Source organism: Scyliorhinus canicula, chromosome 2 (genome assembly GCF_902713615.1).
Source record: "Scyliorhinus canicula chromosome 2, sScyCan1.1, whole genome shotgun sequence".
NCBI classification, from domain to species: domain Eukaryota; kingdom Metazoa; phylum Chordata; class Chondrichthyes; order Carcharhiniformes; family Scyliorhinidae; genus Scyliorhinus; species Scyliorhinus canicula.
In genome coordinates this window covers 18,775,165-18,800,890 of record NC_052147.1, presented here as the reverse complement: position 1 = coordinate 18,800,890, position 25,726 = coordinate 18,775,165, and the positions used below count along the sequence as shown (strand labels likewise).

The 25,726-nt window shown below is 45.3% G+C and overlaps 1 protein-coding gene across 4 annotated transcripts in view; it reads left to right on the top strand.

Annotated features, from left to right (window-relative positions):
* rps6kl1 (ribosomal protein S6 kinase-like 1) overlaps nt 1-25,120 on the top strand; it is a 69,686-nt gene extending 44,566 nt beyond the window's left edge. For 2 of the 4 annotated variants that reach the window (XM_038774438.1, XM_038774430.1), the window contains exons 3-11: nt 4,490-4,614; nt 5,656-5,748; nt 7,961-8,008; nt 10,559-10,691; nt 11,227-12,714; nt 12,841-12,930; nt 16,467-16,549; nt 19,425-19,520; nt 22,939-25,120. In XM_038774438.1, the coding sequence (XP_038630366.1) occupies nt 4,490-4,614; nt 5,656-5,748; nt 7,961-8,008; nt 10,559-10,691; nt 11,227-12,714; nt 12,841-12,930; nt 16,467-16,549; nt 19,425-19,520; nt 22,939-23,055 (2,273 nt within the window). In that variant the 3' untranslated portion in view covers nt 23,056-25,120. Of the gene's footprint in view, nt 1-4,489; nt 4,615-5,655; nt 5,749-7,960; nt 8,009-10,558; nt 10,692-11,226; nt 12,715-12,840; nt 12,931-14,373; nt 14,615-16,466; nt 16,550-19,424; nt 19,521-22,938 lie in introns of those variants that run through there. The other 2 variants (XM_038774445.1, XM_038774454.1) reach the window with 2 other exon arrangements.
* The last annotated feature ends 606 nt before the right edge of the window (nt 25,121-25,726 follow it).

Sequence of the window (25,726 nt, the reverse complement as noted above, 5' to 3'; positions counted from 1 at the left end):
GATGACCTCCTGTGACATCCTAACTAGCCGATGATCTTGGTGTGAGTTGGAGGGCTATCATGGCACTCCAAATTGTCAGCGTTGTCTGGAATCAGACATTGATTATGTTTCAGCCTGGTTGTCAGGACTGCCACCTTACAGTTTCTCAGTCTTTAACTTGGGGGTGGGGGGGAACAGGAACAGCATTTACATTCTCCATTTTCTTGCTGTGCTGGCAAGTAGGGATGCAGTTGGCTGATTGATGGAGGCAGCATTGGTAGTGGCAGAGAATCCTGAGATCTTTGCCATTCTAACTTCCCTACAGGTGAGTGGCCTCATCAGGAATAATGAACCCCATGCATACCTACTTGCATCCCAAGAGAACAGTGTAGCCAGGGTCATTGAATATATTCAAGACCGAGATGCACTTCCGGTGGCGGCGATGACGTAGGAAGCCGCACATTTGGGAGCTCCCGTTTCAAACGGACTTTTCGGCTCTTTTTAGAGCCAAAAACGGAAATTTTTCGACGTCTCCCGGTGGGAGAAGGTGTGCTGATCAACTTTCCCCACAGTTCATGACTCTGAGTGGAAAGGGGGAAAAAACGGCGGCAGCTCCCCAGAAAAAACGGGGGAAGGAATCCAAGATGGCGGCCGGCGGAGCTCCAGAGGAGTGAAAGCAGTGGGCCCTGGAGCAACAAGCTGCTCTCCTGCGCTGTTTTGCAGACTTCAAGGCTGAGGTACTGAGCTCTCTGCAGGAAACGAACAAAAGGCTCTCGGAGATTCAGACGACCCAGGGTGCTGCCATCAAGGAGCTGCAGACGCAGGCCACTGAACGGGAGGAAGAGGCCGGGATCCTCGTGAGTAAGGTGGAGGGACACGAGGCGCTCCACAAGAAGTGGCAGGACCGCTTCGAGGAGCTTGATCACCGCATGAGGCGGAAAAATCTGCGGATCTTGGGCCTTGCGGAGGGGCTGGAGGGGTCGGACCTGACAACCTACGTGGCTGCGATGCTGAACTCGCTAGTGGGGGCCGGGTCTTTCCATCTGCCCTTGGAGCTGGAGGGAGCACACAGAGTACTGGCCAGGAAGCCTAAGGAGAATGAACCCCCGCGTGCGGTGCTGGTGAGGTTCCACCGGTTCAGTGATCAGGAGTGTGTGCTGCGCTGGGCCAAGAGGGTGAAGAGCAGCAACTGGGAGAATGGGGTAGTACGGATCTACCAGGATTGAAGTGCGGAGGTGGCTAAGCGGCGGTCCGGGTTTAATCGGACGAAAGAGGTGCTTTACAAGAAGAAGATTAAGTTCGGAATGTTGCAGCCTGCGCGCCTGTGGGTAACTTATTTGGACCGGCATTATCATTTCGATTCCCCGGAGGAGGCATGGGCCTTCGTGCGGACGGAGAAACTGGATTTGAACTAGGGGTTGGGGGTTGCGGGGTCGGTTGTAATACTTTATTGCTGGATTCTGTTGTTGCTGTGTTCTCTTTTTTTCTGTACTTTTACAATTTTGATATAGTTATTCATGGGGGTGTTGTTCTGTTATGTTTTTTTGCTGTGGGGCATTGTTTGAGTTTTGTATCTTGCGGGGAGGGTTGGGGGGTTTTGTTGTATTCTATGTCGGGTTGGGGGTATGGAGTGGGGCTGGTATTTGGGTGCTGCGTCAGAAGGGTGTGGTGGGGCAATGCGAAAGGGCGGGCTTTCCTCCGGTTTCCCGTGCTGTGGGGCTGGGGGGTGGAGACGATGACGGGGGGAGGCGGGGCCTTAACTGGTTCTTCCCCGCGCTGAAGCGGTGCCTGGAGGAGTGATAGGATGGGGGATGATCCCACTTTGGGAGGGGTTGAGTTATTGGCGCGAGTTTCCGGGGTCAGCAGAAGTTAGCTGACCCACGGAAGTACAATGGAGGACGGTTCGCGGCTAGGAGGGTTCCTAGCTTGGGGGGGAAGGGAGGGGGGGAAAGGGGAACACCGGGTTGCTGCTGGCAGGGTCAGGAAGGAGCTGGTGGGGGCCGGGGGACAGAGGTGAGGTGTTGTCGCCGTGGGAACTGGGTCGGGCAGGGGGTGCTGGCCTGTGACGGCCAGTCGACAGGCTATGGCTAGTCGACGGGGGAGGGGGGCGGGACGCCCTCTGATCCGGTTGGTCACCTGGAATGCGAGAGGATTGAATGGGCCGGTGAAGCGGTCTAGGGTACTTGCTCATCTGCGGGGGCTAAAGGCAGATGTGGCAATGCTTCAGGAGACCCACCTGAAGGTGGCGGACCAGGTCCGTCTGAGGAAGGGATGGGTGGGGCAGGTTTTCCACTCTGGGTTGGATGTGAAGAACCGGGGAGTGGCGATTCTGGTGGGGAAAAATGTGTCGTTTGAGGCATCGGAGGTGGTGGCAGATAAGGGGGGTAGGTATGTTATGGTTAGGGGCAGGCTACAAGGAGAGAAGGTGGTACTTGCTAGTGTGTATGCCCCAAATTGGGACGACGCGGGCTTTATGAGGCGTATGTTGGGATGGGTCCCGGATCTAGAGGCGGGGGGTCTGATCATTGGGTGGGGGTGGGGGGGGGGGGGGGACTTCAATATGGTGTTGGATCCTTCACTGGATTGGTCCAGCTCTAGGACGGGTAGGAGGCCGGCGGCGGCCAAGGTACTGAGAGGGTTTATGGACCAGGTGGGTGGGGTGGATCCATGGAGGTTTGTGAGGCCGAGGGCACGGGAGTACTCTTTCTTCTCCCATGTACATAGGGTCTACTCTCGGATAGACTTCTTCGTGGTGAATAGGGGACTGATTCCGAGAGTGGAGGAGGCCGAGTATGCGGCCATTGCAATCTCCGACCACGCTCCGCATTGGATGGAGTTGGAGATGGGGGAGGTGCGGGACCAGCGCCCGTTGTGGCTGTTGGATGTGGGGTTGTTGGCGGAGGAGGAGGTGTGTAGGAGGGTCCGGGCAAGTATTGAGGGGTACCTCGAGGTGAATGATACGGGGGAGGTTCAGGTGGGGTGGTCTGGGAAGCCCTGAAAGCAGTGATTCATGGGGAGCTGATATCCATCCGGGCACACAGGGAGAGGAGCGAGAGGAGTGAGAGGGATAGACTGGTGGGAAAGATGCTGGAGGTATACAGGAGGTACGCAGAGGCACCAGAGGAGGGACTGTTGGGGGAGAGGCGCAGCCTGCAGGCTAAATTCGATTTGCTGACCACTAGAAAGGCGGAGGCACAGTGGAGGAAGGCACAAGGGGCAGTGTACGAACATGGTGAAAGGGCGAGTAGGATGCTGGCTCATCAGCTCCGCAAGCGGGATGCGGCAAAGGAAATTGCTGGAGTGAGAGACAAGAGTGGGAATGTGGTGCGGAAGGGGGTAGAGGTGAATGAGGTCTTCAAGGACTTTTACGGGGAACTGTACCGGTCGGAGCCAATGGGGGAGAGGAGGGGAATGAAGAGGTTCCTCGACTGGCTTTCTTTCCCGAAGGTGCAGGAGGAGCCGGTGGAGGGGTTGGGTGCGCCGATTGAGCTGGAGGAGCTAGTTAAGGGGATCGGGCAGATGCAGTCAGGGAAGGCACCGGGGCCGGATGGGTTCCCGGTGGAATTTTATAAAAAGTTTGGGACCTAGTGGGCCCCTCACTGGTGCAGACACTTAATGAAGCGTGGGAAGGGGGGACTTTGCCCCCAACGATGTCGCGGGCGCTGATCTCGTTAATCTTAAAGAGGGACAAGGACTCCCAGCAGTGCGGTTCATACAGGCCCATAACTCTCCTCAACGTAGATGCCAAGGTGCTGGCAAAAATCCTGGCCACCAGGATAGAGGACTGTGTGCCAGGGGTTGTACACGAGGACCAGACAGGTTTTGTGAAGGGAAGGCAGCTGAACACGAATGTGCGGAGATTGTTGAATGTCATCATGATGCCGGCGTTTGAGGGGGAGGCAGAGATAGTGGTGGCGCTGGATGCGGAGAAGGCCTTCGATAGAGTGGAGTGGGGGTACTTATGGGAGGTGTTGGGGAGGTTTGGATTTGGTGAAGGGTTTATTAGATGGGTGAGGCTGCTATATGAGGCCCCGATGGCGTGCGTGGCCACGAATGGGAGGAGGTCGGAGTACTTCCGGATTTACCGAGGGACCAGGCAGGGTTGCCCCCTGTCCCCCTTGTTGTTTGAATATATTCAAGACTGGGTTATACAGATTTTTGATTGACAAAGTACCCCAGGATTATTAAGGGTAGGAAGAATTGAGGCCACAACAGATCAACCATCTTATTGAATGGCAGATAAGGCTTAAGAAGCTGAAAGGCCTCCTACTGTTCCTATTTCTTGTGTTCTTATACTACTATAATATTAATGTGATTGAGTTCCTAATTTCTGCCAAGGCAATGTGGTAAAAGAAAATCGTTCCTACATTGTAAATTTCTCCCAGCATAGGCAGAGACCTGTAGTTGGTCAGCTGTTGTACCTGCTATGAAGTGTGTGTACTGCTCAACTTAATTCCCTGACTGTTATGGCTCGAGCATCTTTCATTGTCTGCTTTTTTTTTAATTGCAGTTGATCCAAACAAAGAGCGCCGCGAAGCTGTGAAAAGAAAAACAACTCAGTATTTGAAACGAGCCGAAGAAATATTCAACTCTCACTTACAGGGAAGCTTAGGAAATGGTACCGACGATACTGGGGTACGAAGAGTGGTGTTGAATCTGGCAATTGATGATATGTTTGAAGTTTTTCAGTGCTAAATTCACTCAGGATAGAGCGCAGGCAGAGGGAGGTCCTCTGACATAATTGGTCCTTTTTCCTGAGATTTCTGCAGTCACGACAGTCTCCGATCTCCTTCTGCAGATATTGGAATTCCTCTGGCCACTCCCATGAATGGCCCTTACATTATGACATTAAGGATGGGTTTAATCCATGTAATGTATCCTCAGTTAGCCCCTGTCCAGACTGGCTAATCCTAGAAAGTATGTTCAATAGGACTGGACTGGGCATGGTGCTGTTTTTTATCTTCAAAAAGGCTGGGCTGCTAATGTCCAGATATTTAGCAAAGCTGAGCAAGCAATTTATTTTAATCAAATGGATATAACCATATTCTTCTTTCTCCTACATTAAATTGCAGAATATTTATGCTTAATTTATATTAACAATGTTGAATAATCTAAATGGAGGAAAACCCAATGTTTGGCATTTCATGTTTCGCCATTTACTGGAGTGTTTTTGTCAACACAATATTGCACAACTTGCAAGTTGATGAAAATTACATACAAATCTTTCATGATGCTTTTTCCTCTGAAGAAAATATGTGATGGGACTACAGATTACATATGTTAATGGCAACAGAAAAAATGATATTATTATTATTACTACAGTGATGGTGCTCATTGCTATTATTGAATAACTGCTTTTACTGCTTGAGTCACCTTGCTTGGATGTAGTAGCACAGATGACATTTTAACAGTATGTAACAGTACTAATGTACACCGTCCCTTTTTGTCAATGGAAAGAATATCAGTCAGTAGTGGGAAAAGAAATTAGTTTTGACCCATTAGTTTACCTCCATTCTGAGCATCCAATATGGCCAACCCAGATTTAGAATGGGTTTGGATGGTGTCCTTTCAATTGTTCTCGGGGCCATTTTGCACTGTCTGCTTGCACATAATGTATCAAATGATTACGCTTTCCCCCTATATTTAAAATTAACTTTTTTTTCCCATCATTTGTAGGGTTTCAGTAGCCTGAGATTTCGGCCAAATAGAATTCTCAGCTCTCCAGTAGAGGATCTGCAAATGTCCAAGGTCATAGCAATCATCGACAAGGTAATCTTTCCCACCTTTCCCTCCACCTCAATTCAGAAATAATCTACAGCATTAGTTCGCTAATGTATAATTCATCTTTAGTAAGAGATACTTTTGATTAAACTGTAAATTCAACATCATTTTTCAAAGTGGAACTGATAGCATGGTTCCAGTGCATTTTTTATGAAGTCCAAGTAAGATTCTTTGATGGGCTATGCATTTTGTTTCTTCCAGCTAATGAACTGTTGCTGATGAGGAATACTTTAGACACTTTTCTGTGGTAATTTGATTTGGGATAATTGTGTTGTAGATTGGTCATGCACTAGGTTTACAATGATACTGAGACAGCTTTCCATTAAAGATTTAAAGCCGAGCAAATCGTTCTCGGTTTCTCTTTCTCCCCCTTTAAGAACCATGCTGTGGGTACATTTTACCTTTCTGCAAGTTTTGGTAGAAATTTGTCAAAAATGTTTCCTTGGGGCTTTCATCCTAAGTTTACTGTTACCGGTTTTCCTCCCTTTTTATTAACATATTGGTGCTCTTCCCACAACTCCTGCTTTCCTGAAACACTTTTAGATTTTGCAGTTTCTGGATTTTTAAAACCCCACTACTCTTGCCTCCCCATTGTCATGAGTCACAGAAAGTTAGTATGCAGACACAGCAAGTAATTAAAAAGGTGAATGAAATACTATCGTTTATTACAAGAGAAATTCAACATAGAGGTATGTTTGTTTTACTTCAGGTATACGGGACATTGAGTGTACATCTAGAATATTGTGTGCAGTTTTGGCCTCCTTATTTAAGGAAGGATATAGAGACATAGAACATACAGTGCAGAAGGAGGCCATTCGGCCCATCGAGTCTGCACCGACCCACTTCAGCCCTCACTTCCACCCTATCCCCGTAACCCAATAACCCCTCCTAACCTTTTTGGACACTAAGGGCAATTTGTCGTGGTGAATCCACCTAACCTGCACGTCTTTGGACTGTGGGAGGAAACCAGAGCACCTGGAGGAAACCCACGCAGACACGGGGAGAATGTGCAGACTCCGCACAGACAGTGACCCAGCAGCGAATCGAACCTGGGACCCTGGCGCTGTGAAGCCACAGTGCTATCCACTTGTGATGCCTAATGTAAATATATTGGCGGCCATTCAGAGGAGGTTCACTAGATTGATACCTGGCATGCGTGGGTTGTCTTATGCAGAACGTTGTGACAGACTGAGATTGTCTCCACTGAAGTTTCCAAGAATCAGGGGTGATTTGATTGAAGTATATAAGATCCTGAATGGTCCTGACAAGGTGGATGTGGAAAGAGTGTTGAAAGGATGTTTCCTCTTGTGGGTGAGTCCAGACCTAGGGGGCATGGTTTTAAAATTAGAGGTTGCCCTTTTGGGACAGAGATAAGGAGGATTTTTTCTGAGAATGGTGAGACTTTGGAACTCTTTGCCTCAGAAGGTGGTGGAGGCGAGGTTATTGAACATTTTTAAGGCAGAAGTAGATAGTTTCTTGTTAGGCAAGGGGATCAGTGGTTATCAAAGGTAGATGGGAGTGTGGAACCCAAAACATAAACAGGTCAGCCATGTTCTTATGGAATGACAGAGCAGGCTTGAGGGGCCAAATGGCCTACTTTTATATGTTCAACTCTTGGTGCTGGGTAGGAAGAGAGAGGAAGTCCAGAGAAATAGATATAAGAGTCAAAAAGACTGTGGTCCTCCAGAATATTTCACTTCTGACGGTTGAATTTACAGTGCAGAAGGAGGCCATTCGGCCCATCGAGTCTGCACTGGCCCTTGGAAAGAGCACCCTACCCAAGCCCACACCTCCACCCAATCCCAGTAACCCCACCCCACCTTTTTGGACACCTGAGGGCAATTTATCATGGCCAATCCACCTAACCCACACGTCTTTGTACTGTGGGAGGAAACCGGAGCACCCGGAGGAAACGCACGCAGACACTGGGAGAACGTGCAGACTCTGCAAAGGCAGTGAACCAAGCCAGGAATCAAACCTGGGACCCTGGAGCTGTGATGCAACTGTGCTAACCAATGTGCTACTGTGCTGCCCAGTTTTGGTCTCCTTATTTAAGGATAACTTCTGATGTATATTGTCTGCGTTAGGCCGTTACTGATTCGTGAGAAGGATCCTCTTCACTCACTCAATTTTAACAATATCTGCCTTTTCCCTTACTAAGGAGAACAATGACTAATATTTTCTTCCCATTTCTGTTCAGGTGTTATTGGTGCAGAATCCATCCACGATTGAACCCTTCATTGTCAAAGTAGGTATCTAAATTATAAACTGACGATTGCTTACATGGAAGATCAGTTATTTGCCACTGAAGTAGAGGACAGTGAGCTTTTGCAGTGTTCTCATGAAAATCAATTGTTGATTGTGCTTTCAGTAGCTTGGACTCTAAACTAGGGAGAGCTAATGGGAGGGAATTTCTGCCTCTACATCCTCCTACCTCTAAGGTGCTTGTTAAAATCTACATCTTTGACCAAATATTTAATCACTTATCTGAATGTCTTGTGACTGCCATATTTTCTTTGATAATTGTTACTATGGAGCAACTTGCAGCATTTTATGTCAAGAGTGAGTGCTTTTCAAATGTAAATTGTTATTGAATGGCACTGATCCAGAATCCTGATATTTGATGAAAATGCAATTCTGTTACTGAGTGTTTTGAAATCCTTTGAACAAAGGATTTGCAGTCTCAAATAAAAACTGAAAATGCTGGAGGTTTCTAGGCCAAGCAGCATCTATTGACTGAGATACAGTGGAGGTTTTCAATCCAAGATCTTCATCAGAACTGGCAAAAGGTTAGAATTATCATAGGTTTTCAAGCAAGTGATAGGGGCAGCACGGTAGCACAAGTGGATAGCACTGTGGCTTCACAGCGCCAGGGTCCCAGGTTCGATTCCCTGCTGGGTCACTGTCTGTGCGGAGTCTGCACGTTCTCCCCGTGTCTGCGTGGGTTTCCACCAGGTGCTCCGGTTTCCTCCCACAGTACAAGGACGTGCAGGTTAGGTGGATAGGCCATGATAAATTGCCCTTAGTGACCAAAAAGGTTAGGAGGTGTTATTGGGTTACGGGGATAGGGTGGAAGTGAGGGTTTAAGAGGGTCGGTGCAGACTCGATGGGCTGAATGGCCTCCTTCTGCACTGTATGTTCTATGCATGATTTGCTTCAGAGAGTCCAAAAAAAGGCCACAGTCCGCCAGAGTACTTCACTTCAGGAACGGGGGGCGGGATTCTCTGATCCTGAGGCTAAGTGTTGACGCCATCGTAAACGCCGTTGCGTTTCTCGACGGCATCAACATGGCCTCAGGATCAGCAATTTTGGCCCCGACAGGGGCTAGCATGGCACGTTGCTGATGCCGGTGTCAACTGGGCGGCGCGGGGTCCACACAATGCGCAGTGGCACTGACGCGCGCATGCATAGTGGTACCGGCGCCAACGCACGCAGGCGCAGTGGCTCCCTTCTCTGCGTCGGCCCCGACGCAACATGGCTAAAGGAACCGGCGCGGAAGAAAGGAGGCCCCCCTCCTGAGAGACTGGCCCGCCGATTGGTGGGTCCCAAACGCGGGGCAGGGCACAGCGGACACCCCCCCCCCGGGGTTGGAGGCCCCCCCCCCCCCCACAGGCCGCCCCCGGACCCGTCAACGCCGAGGTCCTGCCGGATAAGACCACACGTGGATGGCACCGACGGGACTCTGGCTTTTTGTTCCGGCCGCTCGGCCAATGCCGATTCGTGCCAGTCGCGGGGATTCTCTGGCCCGGGCTGAGAGAATCCCGCCCTGGATGTTGCTTACTTCTGGTATGTGTTGGTAATTTGTGACCACCTTTTCATTGATTGAGTCAGACCAGTATCATAAGAAAATTCTTTGACCCCCCTTCTGATCTTATCTCGTGTGAGTAAACATGACTAATGAGAGTGCACGTCTTCATGATGGGTTTTATGAAGTTAACGATTGAGAGTGGGAAAACCAAAAAAAATTGTCACTTTGCATTCCTGTTGTTGGATATATTTTAGATTGACAGTTGGATACACAAGGTTCAATTACTAATGACTCACATTAAACTTAGTTTGCTGTGCTCCTGATATGTGCGATTCATGAACGTCAGTCCTTGCTGTAAGAGCCAGGGGTTGGCCGTAGTCCTGTCTTGGTCAGTTTGAAGGTGCTAACCCAAACCTACAAAGCATCATGTGACATAGATGTCAACTATTTGAACTCTGCAAGAATGCATTATTTGTATTGTCACACTGAAAATCCCACATAAACAGTGGGCAGCTTTATCAGGACATTGCTTCCAGTCATAAAGCAATAACTTAATGCAGATTTTGCTCGACCAATGTATAACCAGTGGAAGTTCTGAATATGACCAGCATTGTGTAATTTGATTAAAAACCTGAAACCCCAGGTTGAATGAGCAGTATGGTCTAAGCAGTAAGTAACGGGGCAACCCAAACCTCATGCCTTCTAACACAAACATTCCGAGTTGCTTGGCAGATGGATGTATGGAAAATGGATGCCCAACCAGTGTTGCGTACAAATCCTATACTGGGGCTTGATTCTACAACCTTTTCGAACTATTATTCATCTTGGCAGTATTAATGGGTATTATGAACAATGAGTTACTGAGTTTAATTTTCCCACAGTGGGTGGAAGATGAAATGAAAATGAATTGGCGAGGCCATCTCGTCTATCCCCAGTGGTTGGTTTTAGAGGCTTGGGAGCAAATTGGCTGTTCATAGTTAATCTATGGATTGTCTGTGGCACAAGGCAATCTAGTCCAATATCTTCTTTTTTTTTTTCTCCTCTTTTTAGAGCCTGCCCAAATGTAGCCTGGTGAACCGTGAACGTCAGACAATAATTCCACAGGGTGTTCCATTTATGGTGCGACTTCTGCAGTATTATGTCAGTGATGATGCAGTCTTCCTTCACCTGGAGCATGTACCAGGTAATGATGTGCTTGAAGGAGGTTGAGGGGGAATGTAGCAGTGATATTTGTAGGATTGCGTAATGGGAACCTAGATCCTGTTGAGCAGGAAACCATACTGTGAGTTGAATCCACTACCTGCTAACTTCAATGAGAGTGCTATCAACTGACCTGCGGTTGGTCCATGGGTTTAATCATTTTTGGCTTTGCTTATTGCTTTATGTTAGTGGAGGCACAGGGCAGCACGGTGGCGCAGTGGTAGCACTGCAGTCTCACGGCACCGAGGTCCCAGGTTCGATCCCAGCTCTGGGTCACTGTCCGTGTGGAGTTTTCACATTCTCCCCGTGTTTGCATGGGTTTCGCCCCCACAGCCCAAAGATGTGAAGGTTGGTGGATTGAACACGCTAAATTACTCCTTAATTGGAAAAAATGAATTGGGTACTCTTTTTAAAAAAAAAAAAAAAAAAAATTATGTTAGTGGAGGCACTCTTGCAAGTTTTCTGAAGTCTGGTGCAATGTGTAATACTTGGACATCATTGTTTTCCTCTACCTACAGCAGGGAAGCTCTGGTCCCAGTTGTGCCATTTCCGCCCTTCCATTGTGGAAAAGGGCAAGGAATTTCCAGAATGCTCCAGTCCACATCACAGAACCATTAAACTGAAGAACAGCTACACTGCTCCGTCTCTCTCATTGATGTGGAATGATAATTCCACACTTCCATCCAACTGGCAAAGAGAGACCAAGAATGGAACAAGCAGGGAATGCAACAAACAATATGGGTACAGCGTTGATGGTCTCAGTGAGCCACAACAAGAACTTGTGAATGACCAATCACCAAACCAAATAAATGGCACAGACCAACTAAATGCACAAAGTGAAAGTGTGACCAAGGCAAATCTCTGGCACGGGAAAAATGGATTTTCAAAAGGTTGCATAGCATTGAATGGCTTGAGAGAGAGTGTTGAGGGGACAAGTTTGCAGGTGGCACAAATGATATACAATGATGATGTAAACTTTAACCTCACTGCACTGCTTTCAGATAAGGATTCTGAGATAACTCAAAGCAGCAAAACTGTGTACCACCCCATGACCATAACAGTGGACCGTTTGATGCAAAAAGACCTTCAAAGTGAAAGTAGTCAGCTTCTCTACGAGGGAAAGATTTTACGGCCCCGTGATTGTTTCTCAGAGACCGACAATACCGCATTGAGCCCAAAGACATCAAAAACTCACCAAAGCCAAACAGCTTCAGATTTGTTGAAAGAAAAACCCTTGTTGGTTAATGATGAATCTTGCTATGGATCTACCCCAATTAGAAGCCCTGTTAGAGCCACCAGCTTGAACTTGAAGGCTAGCAGAAGGCAAGGACAAAAGGGTTCATACCAAATTACAGTCAATCCTTTGGATACAATTGATAATAGTAGCAAAGTCAACTGTGTTATGGATAATTCTGAGCTAGTCCTTATGGGATCATTAGCTGCCATGCCTGTCAGAAATACAACTGTCACTGTCTTAGAAAAGGGACAATCTGAACAGAAGACTTCAGTAAGTGTACTCAGCCCTGTACAGCAACCAAATGCACCTTTGGTATCATCTTTACCTGTAATTGAGCCGCCAGTGTCATTAAAATTGAAAGGCGTCTCAAATAATGAAGTGGAAGTATCGAATGATGAGGGTGAGGGTCCTGATAAGACTGACCACCAGCTTAAACATTTAAACGAGATTCCAGTATCTGAAACTTGCTGTGACTACGAAGACTGCAGATCCAGAACTGTTTTGAGCAAAGCGTGTCTTTGGCGAGCTCTGAATGAAAGATCCTCTAACAGGATATCGGGGCCTTCAGCTCCTGACGAAGCAGCAGATGGGGAGTCCTCAACTTTTTCACCTCAGCATTCACTATCCATCCCAAGCCAGGCCTTTGGTTTGTCCGAGGATCAAATTCGAATCTGGGCGGCTGAGTTGGTTCTCGCCTTAGAAAGCCTACACCAGCAGGGAATTATTTGTCTGGATCTAAACCCAAGAAATATACTTGTGGATAATGCAGGTGAGAAGGGACAGGAGGGCAGGCAAGAATTGTACTGTTATTTCTCAAACAATACTTCTTTGTCTTATTGGGATGGAGGTTGTTGTGTAAAGTTACTGACTAGACTGCTGTTTTCTATCTTGACAGGTCACATTTGTCTCACGTACTTTGGTCAGTGGAGTGAAGTTGAAGTTCAGTGTAGCACCAAAGCCATAGAGGATATGTATTGTGCACCAGGTAATGGTTGGGATTTGGGAGAGTACAAGACTGAATCCAGATGCTGGACTGGATTTCCTGGTGAAGTGCCTTGGGACATTACTATGTTCAAGGCGATATATGAATATAAATTGTTGATTTTTCACAGTGCATACACAAGACCATAATATGTAGGAGCAGAAGGAGGCCATTTGGCCCATTGAGTCTGTTCTGTCATTCAATGACATCGTGACTGATCTGATATGATAATTCTCAATCCACTTTCCTGCCTTATCCCAATAACTATTAATTACATTACTTACTATCAAACTTACTTAACAACCCAGTGGTGGCGTAGTGGTATTGTCACTGGACTAGTAATTCCGGGACCCAGGATATAGCTCTTGAGGACCCAGGTTCAAATCCCACCACAGCAGATGATGGAATTCAATGACCATGAAATCATTGTCGGTTGCCATAAAAACCATTTGGCTCTGTACAGGACTAATGTCCTTTTGGGAAAGGACATTTGGCATCCTTCCAGCTGGCCTACATGTGACTCCAGACCCACAGCAATGTGGTTGACTCTTAACTGTCTCTCGGAAATGAGTTGGCAAACCACTTAGTTGAAGGGCAATTAGGGATGGCAAGCAAATGCTATCCCTCCAACGATGCCTACATCTTCTGTGGTAAAGATTTCCTGAGAATTCTCTGAGAGAAGAAATGCCCCTCTCTGCTTGTTGTGGTAGCGCCTCTACCTCTTTTTTTTTTTTAAGACTTCCACTTCTTTGGTTGAATATTTAGCCTTCTGGATGTCTTGATTGTATTGTCTAACACTCCTGTGAAACATTTTGGGATGTTTTATTACAATAAAGGGGTAACGTCAGGTTTGTCCAAGCCTTTTCTCTCTGGTCCACATTTCCATTTTTTTCTCACTTGGAGACTGATGAGCAGGTTTTGAAATTTGAGGTTTGGGATAACAATAAACTAAATTTCAAAAAAATGATTGAGGTATTAAGTAAAGAAAGAAATCCTGAGCAAATGTCATAACTATAAATTGTTAAGTTTAAAGAAAGAATAATTCATAAAATATGTTAGTAGTGTGAGAGGGTCAGTATGTATGTCTGTCGACTCTCTCTCAGTCTCGGGTTACTCGCTCACTCACTCTTTCCCCCACTGGGAGTCAGTGTTTGCAAGTATGCGTCGGTGTGTGGTGGTGAGAGTGAGTGAGAAACCTGAGACTGGGAGTAAGGCAGACATGTGCTCGCTTGCGCTTCCTTGCTGTCAAAGGGTTCTTAGAATGATACTTGTTACAAGCTGTCTATCCAAGCTGAGTCAATTAACACTTGTATGAAAGAGGAGTTTGAGGAACGAACATACCAAGGGCTTAGACTTGCTGTCTCTGTGTGGCAAGCTGTCAGGTGTATGCTGGGCTAATTGGTGGCCTCCTGTGCTGAAATTTCTATGCATCTTCCTTTTTTCCAGATCATAGCAAATTGCAACAACTAGTTGTAAGGTATAGCACATGTTGGACCCCAGGCAAAGATTCCTCAGTCTACTTGTGTGTCCCGGCTCCCAAGTTCAGAAGAACACCACACCAGCCTTGTTTGTACCAGTTTTCATAGAATTTACAGTGGAGAAGGAGGCTATTCGGCCCATCGAGTCTGCACTGGCTCTTGGAAAGAGCACCCTACCCAACCGCACACCTCTACCCTATCCCCATAACCCAGTAACCCCACCCAACACGAAGGGCATTTTGGACACTGAGGGTATTCCACTTAACCTGCACATCTTTGGACTGTGGGAGGGAATCGGAACACCCGGAGGAAACCCACGTGTACACGGGGAGAACGTGCAGACTCCGCACAGACAGTGACCCAAGCCGGGAATCGAACCTGGGACCCTGGAGCTGTGAAGCAATTGTACTAATCACTATGCTACCGTGCTGTCAGTTGTTGAATATGATTGAAAAAGATACTTATTTTGAAAGAAATTATTACTTCCGTTGTGTTACACCTTTTTTATATCCATATCTAAAATACTTCCGTGGCAATGAATTATTTTCCTAAGTGCAGTCAGTGAGTTCACAAACAAACATCGCACATTAAAATTCTATAAACTGAAAATGAAATAAATGCATTTAACCTTTAGTTTAAGGAGGGTTGTCTTCATATATTGTTGTACAAATATTTTACATACACTTGAACATATAGGCAAGGCCTCGGTTTAGCATTAAATCTGGAAGGCAGCAACTCTCTTGCAGTATTTGATGGGGTGCTGCATTGTCAATTTTTAGTTTATAGTATGCACACAAATCCTTGAATCGATAACCTTTTGATTCAGTAAAGTCCACACTTAAAGTTAGGAGTGAAGTTCAAAGCTATGGAGGTCACAGTAAAATTGTGGATTTATTTGTAATTACCTAATGAAAGAAAATTAGTATCGCTCAAATGGTTAATGTTGGGCTTGCTGGCTGCGGGAAGAGAAGTGCACGAGGATACCCCAATGTTACAGTGTTGAAGGCAATACTGATCCTTATTTTGGATTCAGGTTTTCCTGTAAACTGGTCAAATTTTCAGGCACCATTAATGAGTTAAACAAAATGTGTGTGTGTGTGCTGAACAATTTCTGATTTTATTTAATGGTGACATGTGAAATAATAATTTAAAATGGGTAATAGATGTACTAGGAGCTGAGAATGTGCGTTGAAAGATACCTTGCAGTCTTGTTAAACTTGACCAGTGCGGTGAAAGCAGTGCAGCAATTCACAAAGCTATTAGCATTTAGGACTCTGAATTAGCAAAACAGTCAAAAACATATTCGAGGGTGTTTTTTTTTTGTTATTCGTTCATGGGGCGTGGGCCTCGCAGGCTGGGCCAGCATTTGTTGCCCAGCCCTAATTGTCCTTGAGGGGAAAGTTAAGAGTCAGCCACATTGCTGTGGGTCTGGAGTCCATGTAGGCCAGACCAGGTAAGGATGTTGTGTTTTAACTCGACAATGCCTCTCGTCAGGATGCACTTGAGTACTGTGTCTGGTATGGCTGCTGACAAAACTGAGGGAGGTGTTCCGTGTGGCCCATGAAACCGATCATCCAAGATAGACCAGTTCTTGAGTTGTGAAAAAAGACAAAGAGATTCTGCATTTTTCAACCTGGAAGGTGACATCAAATAGGTGCTGTTTCCCAGATGTATGGTAGTAAAATGTAGAGAAGTTAATCTGGGAGTCGGAAAAGAGGAGACAGATTCAAGCCAGTAAGTGAAAATTGTAGGACTGATATCAGGTATCTCTCACTGTAAATTATACTCTAAACAGGGTGCTAAAGGCAAAAACCCTGAAAAAATTTAACAAAATAATTAGATGCAACAGTGGGGAAACGTAAAGCTATCCTGGATGAATGAAATGAGATCGGTCAAATTGCCGTAAATATCTTTTACTCCAAGGAAAAAATGTGCAACTACATGAAGAAAAACTAGGACAATTGCCCCTATGCTGCTTAAGAAAAAATTGTGTAGAACATTAAAATCAAAATGTTTCAGTCAATTTCCCTTATTTCTAAATGTTTCTTTTGATTTTGACAGAGGTCGGTGGGGTTGGAGGAGTAACAGAGGCCAGTGACTGGTGGAGCCTTGGAGCTTTGTTGTTTGAACTTCTAACTGGGATGGTAACTGTTCTTGTTGGTACTTCATATCCTGATCTTTTGTGTTACTAAGATTTATACTGGCTGGAAATGTAAGGGTAGATGCATTGACACCTTCTGGCCCTATAGCTACTCAAAAGTTCCTTTAAATGATCCCAGAATTTAGAACTAGCTGTTCAAAAGTTCCTTTAAATAATCCCAGCATTTAGATCTCCTGCACTCTTACTCCGATCCATTTGTTGATCACCTTTCTGTAAAGGACATCCTGATGCCCGTCCTCCATTTATCTTTTGCTAGCTCAAATCAATATCTTCCTCCTACACTCCCAATTGTATTGAATATTGAAACCTGGCTTTGTCCTTTCCATTCCCTGAACTATCTTGCTTGCCTCCAATAAGGTCACCTTTGCTGTGCTACCTTTCGAGGCTCAAAAACCCAAGTTTCTCTAGGCTTCTAGCTCAAACTACTGATGTTCCTGCTCAGCATTGTAGTTGCTTGACTGTTCCAGCTCCTACCTAAACTTTTCTCTTGCATCTTGGTGATCAGAACTGGATGCATTACAGGAGATACAGTCTGATTAGGACACAGCATGGTTTGGTCACAACATACTCAAAATTGTTTTGGATTCTGTAGTTTAGCATTCTGTTGAATTTATTGATAGTTGTTCTGCATTGGTTGGATTTGTAGCATGTCAATTTTACTAAGTCTAGTTTATTTCAACATTAATATATTAAAATGCCATTTTTTTTGCAAAATGATGTTTCCTTGCATGCAATGTAGTCATTAAATGGAATCTATTCTATCTGCTTGCATGTTTTGTTTTTTTTTTAAATGTTTTTATTCCCCATTTTCACATTTTCCTTCAAAACTTACACCCCACCCACAGACAGTAAACGGTAACAAATACAAAATCAATCGCCTTAACAATAATAACGATCACATCCTCCCACCACCCCAAACAACGACCCACCTGTCAAGATATGCATCCAATAAAACAAAACCTCCCACGGTGGAAACAAAAAACAAAGAAGAAAAAGGAGTCCGGGACCGCCCATGGTCACCATAGAGTCCACTCTCTTTCCCCCCCCCCCCCAACCACACACACACCTCAACGCCATCCAACCTCTGAAAGAGTACCGTACGTGATACCCAAGAGTTGTAAACCCCCCTTCCCCTCTCTCCAGCTCCTCCCGTCCACTGCCTCTTGTAAAACAGCTCCCCAAACCTCTAATCCTTCCCCCCCAACTTTCCATCCCGACTAGACCACTCTGACCCTGTTCTGCCAGGCTCCGATGGCCGCAGCCCCCCCCCCCCCCCCCCCCCGCTTAAACCGGCCAGCGTGGAGGCCCCCGCCTGGGTCCCTTTCCCCCTTGCCCGGCCCTAGGAAAGCCTAGATATCCCCTTTTTAGCACACAAACCCCGCATATCCACCTACACCCCAAAGAGCCCTCACTTCGAGTGAAAGTCCCGTTACTTCCCTTGTCCAAATATATACAACATTGGCTCCTTTAGCCCATACACCCGCACACAGTGAAACAAGAAAATACAGTCATGAGGTTACATCGGCACATGGCCATTTCTCAATTTCTCAGTTCTGCCACAGCCCTTCTGCCTTCGCAAACTCCTTCGCTGCTTCCGCCGTTTAAAATAAAAGTCCTTGAGATTGTAAGTCACCCTCCGCTTCGCTGGATATACAATGCCGCACTGCACCTTGCTAATGTACAGTGCCCTCTTCACCCGGTTGAAAGCAGCCCTCCTCCGCGCCAGCTCCACCGTCAAGTCCTGGTATACAAGTATACCAGCTCCATCCCACTGCACCACCCGCTTCTGCTTAGCCCAGCACAGGACCTTCTCCTTCACATTGTACCTACGGAAGCACAGAGTCTCTACCCTTGGCGGCTCACTCGCCTTTGGTACAGGCCTCCACGACTGATGAGCCCGATCCAGTTCATATCGGGAGGGATCCTCCCCCTCCCCCAATAGTTTTGCCAGCATCGCGGCAAAATAATCAGTCGGCCTCGGCCCTTCAACTCCTTCGGGCAACCCCACAATCCTCAAATTCTGTCGCCTGGATCTGTTTTCCAGGTCTTTCATTTTTCCTCGCAGATCCTTGTTAATCTCCTTCCCCATCGAGGTGAGTTGATCACCGTGCTACAATAATGCCTCCTCCACCTCCTTCAGCGCCTTCCCTTGTACCTGCACCTCCGCCACTGCGCTCGCCACCGCCATCGTCACTGGGGAAATCGCCTCCTCCACCAGCACACTCAAAACCTCCCTCATCTCCTTCTTCATTGTCTCCATGTATTTTGTAAACTGCCTTTCTAATTCCACAGCCATCATCTTAGTTATGTCTTCAGCCGTAAGCACTGCGGCCTCCCATGGTGTTCCAGCCTCCATTTTCCTTTGTGACCCCGCGGTGACCTTTCCCCTCCCCAACGGACCTTCAGCTGTTTTTTTTATGGCCTTTTTTTTTGCTCACCCTCAACGTTTTCCTTTACTGTGCCTCCTCTGTGCCTTTTGCATGTTTTGTTTAACTTGTTCTTCAGTATCACTGCCAATCATTTGCAAAGTTGACCAATTTGCAATTGGTTGAATTGTGATTTAGTCATTTGACCGGAACTAAAAACCGTAGCATCTTTGACATTGAACCCTTGGATATTCCATTGAGCATGCCACACCCTGTAATGTTTCCTATCCTTCAGCCACTCCTAATCTACTCCCAAGCCTCAATCCCGACAACATCGACCGTAGCCTATTAATGTTGATTTTTTGTTTTCTTTTACTGAGTTAGATATTAAAAGATGTGTTGCTACTAAAGAAATAATATTGAAACTACTGTTTACTCCGAATTGTGTGATCCTCATTGTTGTATATTTATGTTTGTATCTGTGTGTCCCAGGCCCTGTCTCAGTGCTACCCCTCCAGAATCCATCCTCACACCCAGCTCCAACTCCCAGACCATCTCAGTCCTGCAGCGGTCTCACTTCTCCAGCAGGTGAGGACACCAATTAGCTGTTTGTGCTGTTTACATCCAGATTGTCTCAGAAGACATTCAATTTCATCTGGAATGATAGCCTATTCTTACATCAAAAGTGCTGTGTCCATTTCTTAAGCACCTTATCAGGATGTCTCTGCTTCAGATCCATTGAATAACTGAGCCAAGTTGAAATTTTGTAGGCAATGCAACAGGCAGTTCGTGCACATCATGGTGTCACAAATAGCAAATTTTTTTTTGGTAGCATTGATTGAGGGGAGAAGGTTGGCTCGGGCACCAGGAAAGCTCACTATTCAAAGAGCACCATGAAATATTTTGAGTCCATCATGGCAGCATTTCAGTCTGACATCCATCTCCTAATGACAGCATCTGTGTTGATATACTTCTCTCCACTTTTGCTTGAAATGTCAATCAACTTGGAATGGAAAGGGCTTAAACCAACAAACTCCTGCTTCCAAAGAGAGTATTTTATCAAGTAACTAAAGTTGAAGCATGTAATCGTGAATTGACCCAGTACAATATTATGCTTTTGATATAATCTAAAGTAACAGCGTGCCCAAGTAGAAAGTAGCAATGGCAAACTTATGCGGTTCGAGTAACATTCATACTTATTGTCTTCTACTTCCCAAGCCTGTAAAGTGCCTCACTCTGGATTGATGACAATCCATTTCATAAATAGACATCACTAGTCATGTAGATTTTGCTCAATTGGGGTCAGCGTTACTGTAATCAGAACATAAGGTGACTTTAGGAATTTTAGGACAATTTATGATCTGCATGGTCTTACCTTTTATCGAAAATACTTTGACCGCTCGACCACACAAAGTGATAAATTTATTGCATCGATTAGCAGTTGACATGGTTAATTGTATTTCAGGGCTGAGATGAGGGGAACGTTCCAGAAATGTGAAAACTATTGTCTGGTTAAAGCTGAACAAATCAATCCCGTGCCTATAGTTGTAATATCACTGACAGCCTGACCTAGGAATTGAACCAGGGCCTCAGTAGAATCAGCAAGAGGCTATTTTGCCCAGAATGCCAGTGCTGGCTCGTTGAAAGAACTGTTTATCTAGTCCCACACCTCAAACCTATTCCGTATTACATCCTCTTCAAGTATATGTCTCATGAGTCACAGCACTGTAATGATCACTGGTACCACTGAGTTGCTCTCTCCTAATAGCATTAGTTATGTTAGACGTACAAGATTGAACAGAGCTAACTGAATGGACATGGTGGAGGTCGGCCATATGGCCTACTAGCTTTCTGTGCCGTTCACTATGAACTTTGTTGGTCATATGGGCAGGACAGTGGTTAGCACTGCTGCCTCACAGTACCAGGGACCTGGGTTCAATTCCAACCTCGGGTGACTGTGTAGAGTTTGCACATTCTTCCCGTGTCTACATGGGTTTCCTCCGGGTGGAGGGCAGGGGAGTGGGCTTAAGTGGGGCTCTTTTGGAGGTTGATGTAAACTTAATGGGCTGAATGGCCTCCTTCTGCATTTAGAGATTCTATTCTATTCTATTCTACATCAACTCCACTTTTCTGCCCTTTCCCCATATCCTTTGACAAGAACCTATCAATCTTGAATATATTCAATGATTAAGCATTCACAGCCCTCTGTGGTGGAGAATTCCAAAGAGTCACAACTCTGAATGAAGTGGTTTCTCTTCATCTCGGCCTTAAATGACTGCACCCTACCCCTGCATTTTGAGACTATGCCTAGTTCCAGACGCTATGGCCTGGGAATGGCCTCACAGCAATTCCCCTTTAAGACCTCTTTTTAACCAAGAAAATAATACAACTTGCTGAAATCACCTCTCATTCTTCTAAACTGCTCCAGATATATGCCCATTCTAGTTCATTTCTCCTCCTAGAACAGCCACCTCATCTCAGGAATCCACCTAGTGAGCCTGCACTGCACTCCCTCCAAGGGAAGGAAATCCATCTTTGGGCAAGGACATGTGGATTGTTTGAGAAAATGAATATTAGCAGATTATAGATACAAATTAACTTATAGCTGGTATAATGAGTGGACTTAAGTGGGGCTCTTTCGGAACTTGGTGTAAACTTAATGGGCTGAATGGCCTCTTCCGGCGCCTGTTCGGGTGCATTGAGGGAGAATTCAGTATGTCCAATTCACCTAACAAGCACGTCTTTCAGGACTTGTGGGATGAAACCATAGCACCCGAGGGAAACTCACAGAGACACAGGGAGAACATGTAGACTCCACACAGTGACACGAGCCAGGAATCTAACCTGGGACCCTGCTGCTGTGAAGCAACAGTGCTAACCACTGTGCTACCGTGCCACTCTTGGGTAGAGGGAAATTTGTATATAATATGTAAATGGTGCTTGAGTGGCAATGTGTGCAAGTACAGTGGGTGGACACTGCATGATAATTGAATGGCAAAGTTAAAGTTGGAATTTCCATCTGCTATTCTTCCCCACACAGTGAATTCCTTTTCTGAGTTGAGCCATGCAAATCGAGATATAAAACATGAATTACGTGGTGCTTCAGAAGAAAGAATGATTTTGAACATTGAGTTAACACTGGCTGTACCACTGCACACTACTGATCGGAATTAATTTTGAACGGTCAACCTTTTCAGTTGATTGTCCATTCACATAATTTGGCATGTATTGATACATGGAAAACAAAAGACAAATCACTGGGAAGTAAGGGATGGACAAGAGCATGGAAGAGTCTAGCACCTGGAAAGATTTATTTTGATCTACAGATCTGTAATTAGATTGTTTGTGAAACGGGTATGAAAGGATCATGGCGCACCATCAGTGGGCATTACTAAAAATTGAATATGGGTGGTATGGCAGTACAGTGATTAGCACTGTCGCTTCACCAGGGTCCCAGCTTCGATTCTCGGCTTGGGTCACTGTCCGTGTGGAGTCTGCACGTTCTCCCCGTGTTTGCGTAGGTTTCCTCCGGGTGCTCTGGTTTCTCCCACAGTCCAAAGATGTGCAGGTTGGGTGGATTTGCCATGCTAAATTACCCTTAGTGTCCAAAAAAAAGGGGTATGCGGGGTTACAGGGATGGGGTGAAGGTGTGGGCTTGGGTAGGGTTCTCTTTTTCCAAGGACCGGTGCAGACTCGATGGGCTGAATGGCCTCCTTCCGCAGTGTAAATTCTGTGATATCTTGATCACTATTTTATAAAGTAGTAGTTCCAATTCATAGGAGGGTCTGATGTTAATTAACTGAACATCAATCTGAGGAAGGTAGAGTTTAGGAGAATATAGACAACTACGGAATGCCGCATCAGACCTACGGGTTTTGAGGTCATCACACAATGCTGCTCATAGTCCATTTCTCAGTAGTATTTGTTACCTTTAATACCTATTTCAACCACAAATGAGTGTCCAGACTAACCAGATTTCCTTCATCTCTTTTTTCTTCTCTCCCAGTTGTTGCAGTGGAATTATCGCTGCCGGCTCGGTTCAGGGGAAAATGGAACACAGGAAATAAAATCTCACTCCTTTTTCAGCTCTGTATACTGGAACAAGCTGAATGGTTATAGGTGAGGCACGTTGCCTGACCGAATGACTAGCAAGAGCAGCTGGGGTGGAGAAGTGAGTGAACCAAACAGATGAGGGAACCCATGCTCCTACACACTGACCCACAAGAATTGCAGCAACTGTGAACAAACAGCAACAGCAGAGACTGCCACAAAGACTGGAAATCTACCTGCTAATTTGAAGCCAGTTAAAGTAACTCTAAAGCTAATCATGGAACCCTTCAACTAACCAGGACAGTATCTCTGTTGTGGCAAAAAACCAACACAATGCTGTTCAGTGAAATCTTTAACCTTGACATTAATTATGGTGATATCTTTGTGATGAGATATACTCGGAAATAATATCTATTGCTGATTAAATAGCCTTTTGTTTGGCAGACAGTACCCCCTTTTCCACAAAGGGATTACTTTTTCCTCTGATTTTAACTTTTTCCAATCCCATTTCTTATCCTTTCTCTCCACCATCTCTCTGTGTAGCAATGGCCAAACCCTTCCACCCAATTTCTGTCAGCTTCGCTGCTTCTGTGCCGATCCTTTCACCAATACTGACCAGGTTGGCAGTCCCATACTGTTGTCCTTCCCTGAACGTGAAAAATGCATCCAGGGTATGTGATGATAAAAGAGGATAAAACGTGTATTGGATAAGTGTGAATGTGGTTCACTTGCACCCAGACTTGTCCACTTCATCCAATAGGTCTTTGGTTTCTTTACTTCATTCCTCTTGAAGTCATGTTTAAAGGAAAAGGTGATAAGATTTTGTCCATCAAATGAAAATACACTTGCATATATTTTGCAGACTTTTATGAAAAGCACAATTTTTAAAAAAATTGTCATTTGACTAATAGCTTCCAACTGTATGAAATCTTGGATTGGGAAGTTCCTTTTTTTTCCCCCTCCTGTCACATGAAGTTCCTAATTGACAGCATGTTGGAGATCAGGCATTTGGGACCATCAGGGATGAGAAGAGGCTTGTGAGCAGGATCCCTTGAGATTGCACGTTGAGCTTCCAGCAGACCCTGCTGCCAAACTGTTCATATTTTTAAATACTCTTCAGAACCTTGTTGACAAAAAGCATCAATATGCAAGTGAATGATGGGTTGCATTGCGACTACTATTAGTGGCATTGACACATCTAAAAGTTAATCTCAAACAGCTGTAACTGAAAGAGCTTGTGGTTAAACTGCTTTACTTCTTTCCGGACTTTGATCATTCTCTGGCCCATTGTTTGAACAGATTTATTGTTATTAATGTCACTTTAATACACGTTACTGTCCTTTACTTTCTTTGCAGTTCCTTCTCCTCCAGCGAAAGCAACTGTGGTGTAATTTTTTTTAAAGATTAAGCACTGCCTGGAAAGGCAAAATGTTTTTACCCGATTTCTATAATCTTTTACATATATTTCAGGTGAAGCGGAACTATTCGTCCTTGTCTGATAAACTAGAGCTTGTTAATCTCACATAAACTTGTTGTAAGCTCTGCAGTCTTGTTGGCTTCTGTAATGGGGGATGATTCAGTTAATGCCTGGTATAGTAATCGTGCATGTCTTTGTATTCTGTCCTCGTGTTTGCCACAGCATCATGTCTGTTTCAGTGAGTTCACGGTTTGTGTCACTGTAAAGTATGCCTCATCTCTTACTGGGTATCGAAATTATTTGTAATGTTCACGACTGTTCTCGGGGCTTGGTATCCCCTACTGCAAACTCATGGATGGGAAGGAGTTAACAGCGCTGCACAAGGTAAATGGGTTACTGGCTACCCTTTGGTAAAGAGGCAATCTACCTACCTCCAATTGTGGGCAGACATTTGTTGAGCTAACTGCATCTCTCTCTCTCTCTCTCCACTGTTTTTGGTTATGTTTTAGCTGAATGCCGATTGTTTGCTCATGCGTTGGAAGTTTATGTTATTTTCCAATTGCAGGAGTGTTAACCATGCAATGCACAAAGTATTATGCTGCTACGTTTATGTTAAAGCTAATTGCTGTCGCTGAGGGATATTTGTAGATTGACAGCTGCTTGTAAATTGGTGTGAAGAAAATTTTTTAATATACTTTTTTAAAGATGCCACTTATTCCTCTTCAGTTGCCTTTTACTATTTTATGAATTGTTACAACTCAGGAGCCATTTAACCTATCGTGTCAGTGTCATTCCTCCAAATGAGCAATCCACCTAATGCTACACCACCACCTGTCTGTAACCTTTACATTTTTCCTTTTTCAGTCAACAGTCAATTCCCTTTTTAATGCCTTTGTTGAACCTGCCTAGTTCTCGGGCTGTGCATTCCAGATCCTTGCCCCATGGAAAGAATTTTCTTCACGTCACCAATTACTTTAAATCTGTGTCCTCTTATTTTTATCCTTCTACCAATGTGAACAGTTTTTCCCTTTCTACTCTGTCCAGACTATCTACCAAATCCCCTCTCACTAATCTCCAAGGAAAACTCCCAGGTTCTTCAGTCCATCATCTAACTAATGTTCATCATCTCTGGAACCGTTCTTGTGAATCTTTTCTGTCCTCTCTCTAATGCCGTCACATCGTCTTAAAGTGGATGCAATACTCCAGTTGGGTGCAGACCAGTGTTTTGTATTTTGTTCTCGGTATGTGGTTTATTAATCACTCTTTCAACCTATCCTGCTACCTTCAGTGACTGATCTCCTGCACGCCCCCTTAGAAATTAACCCTT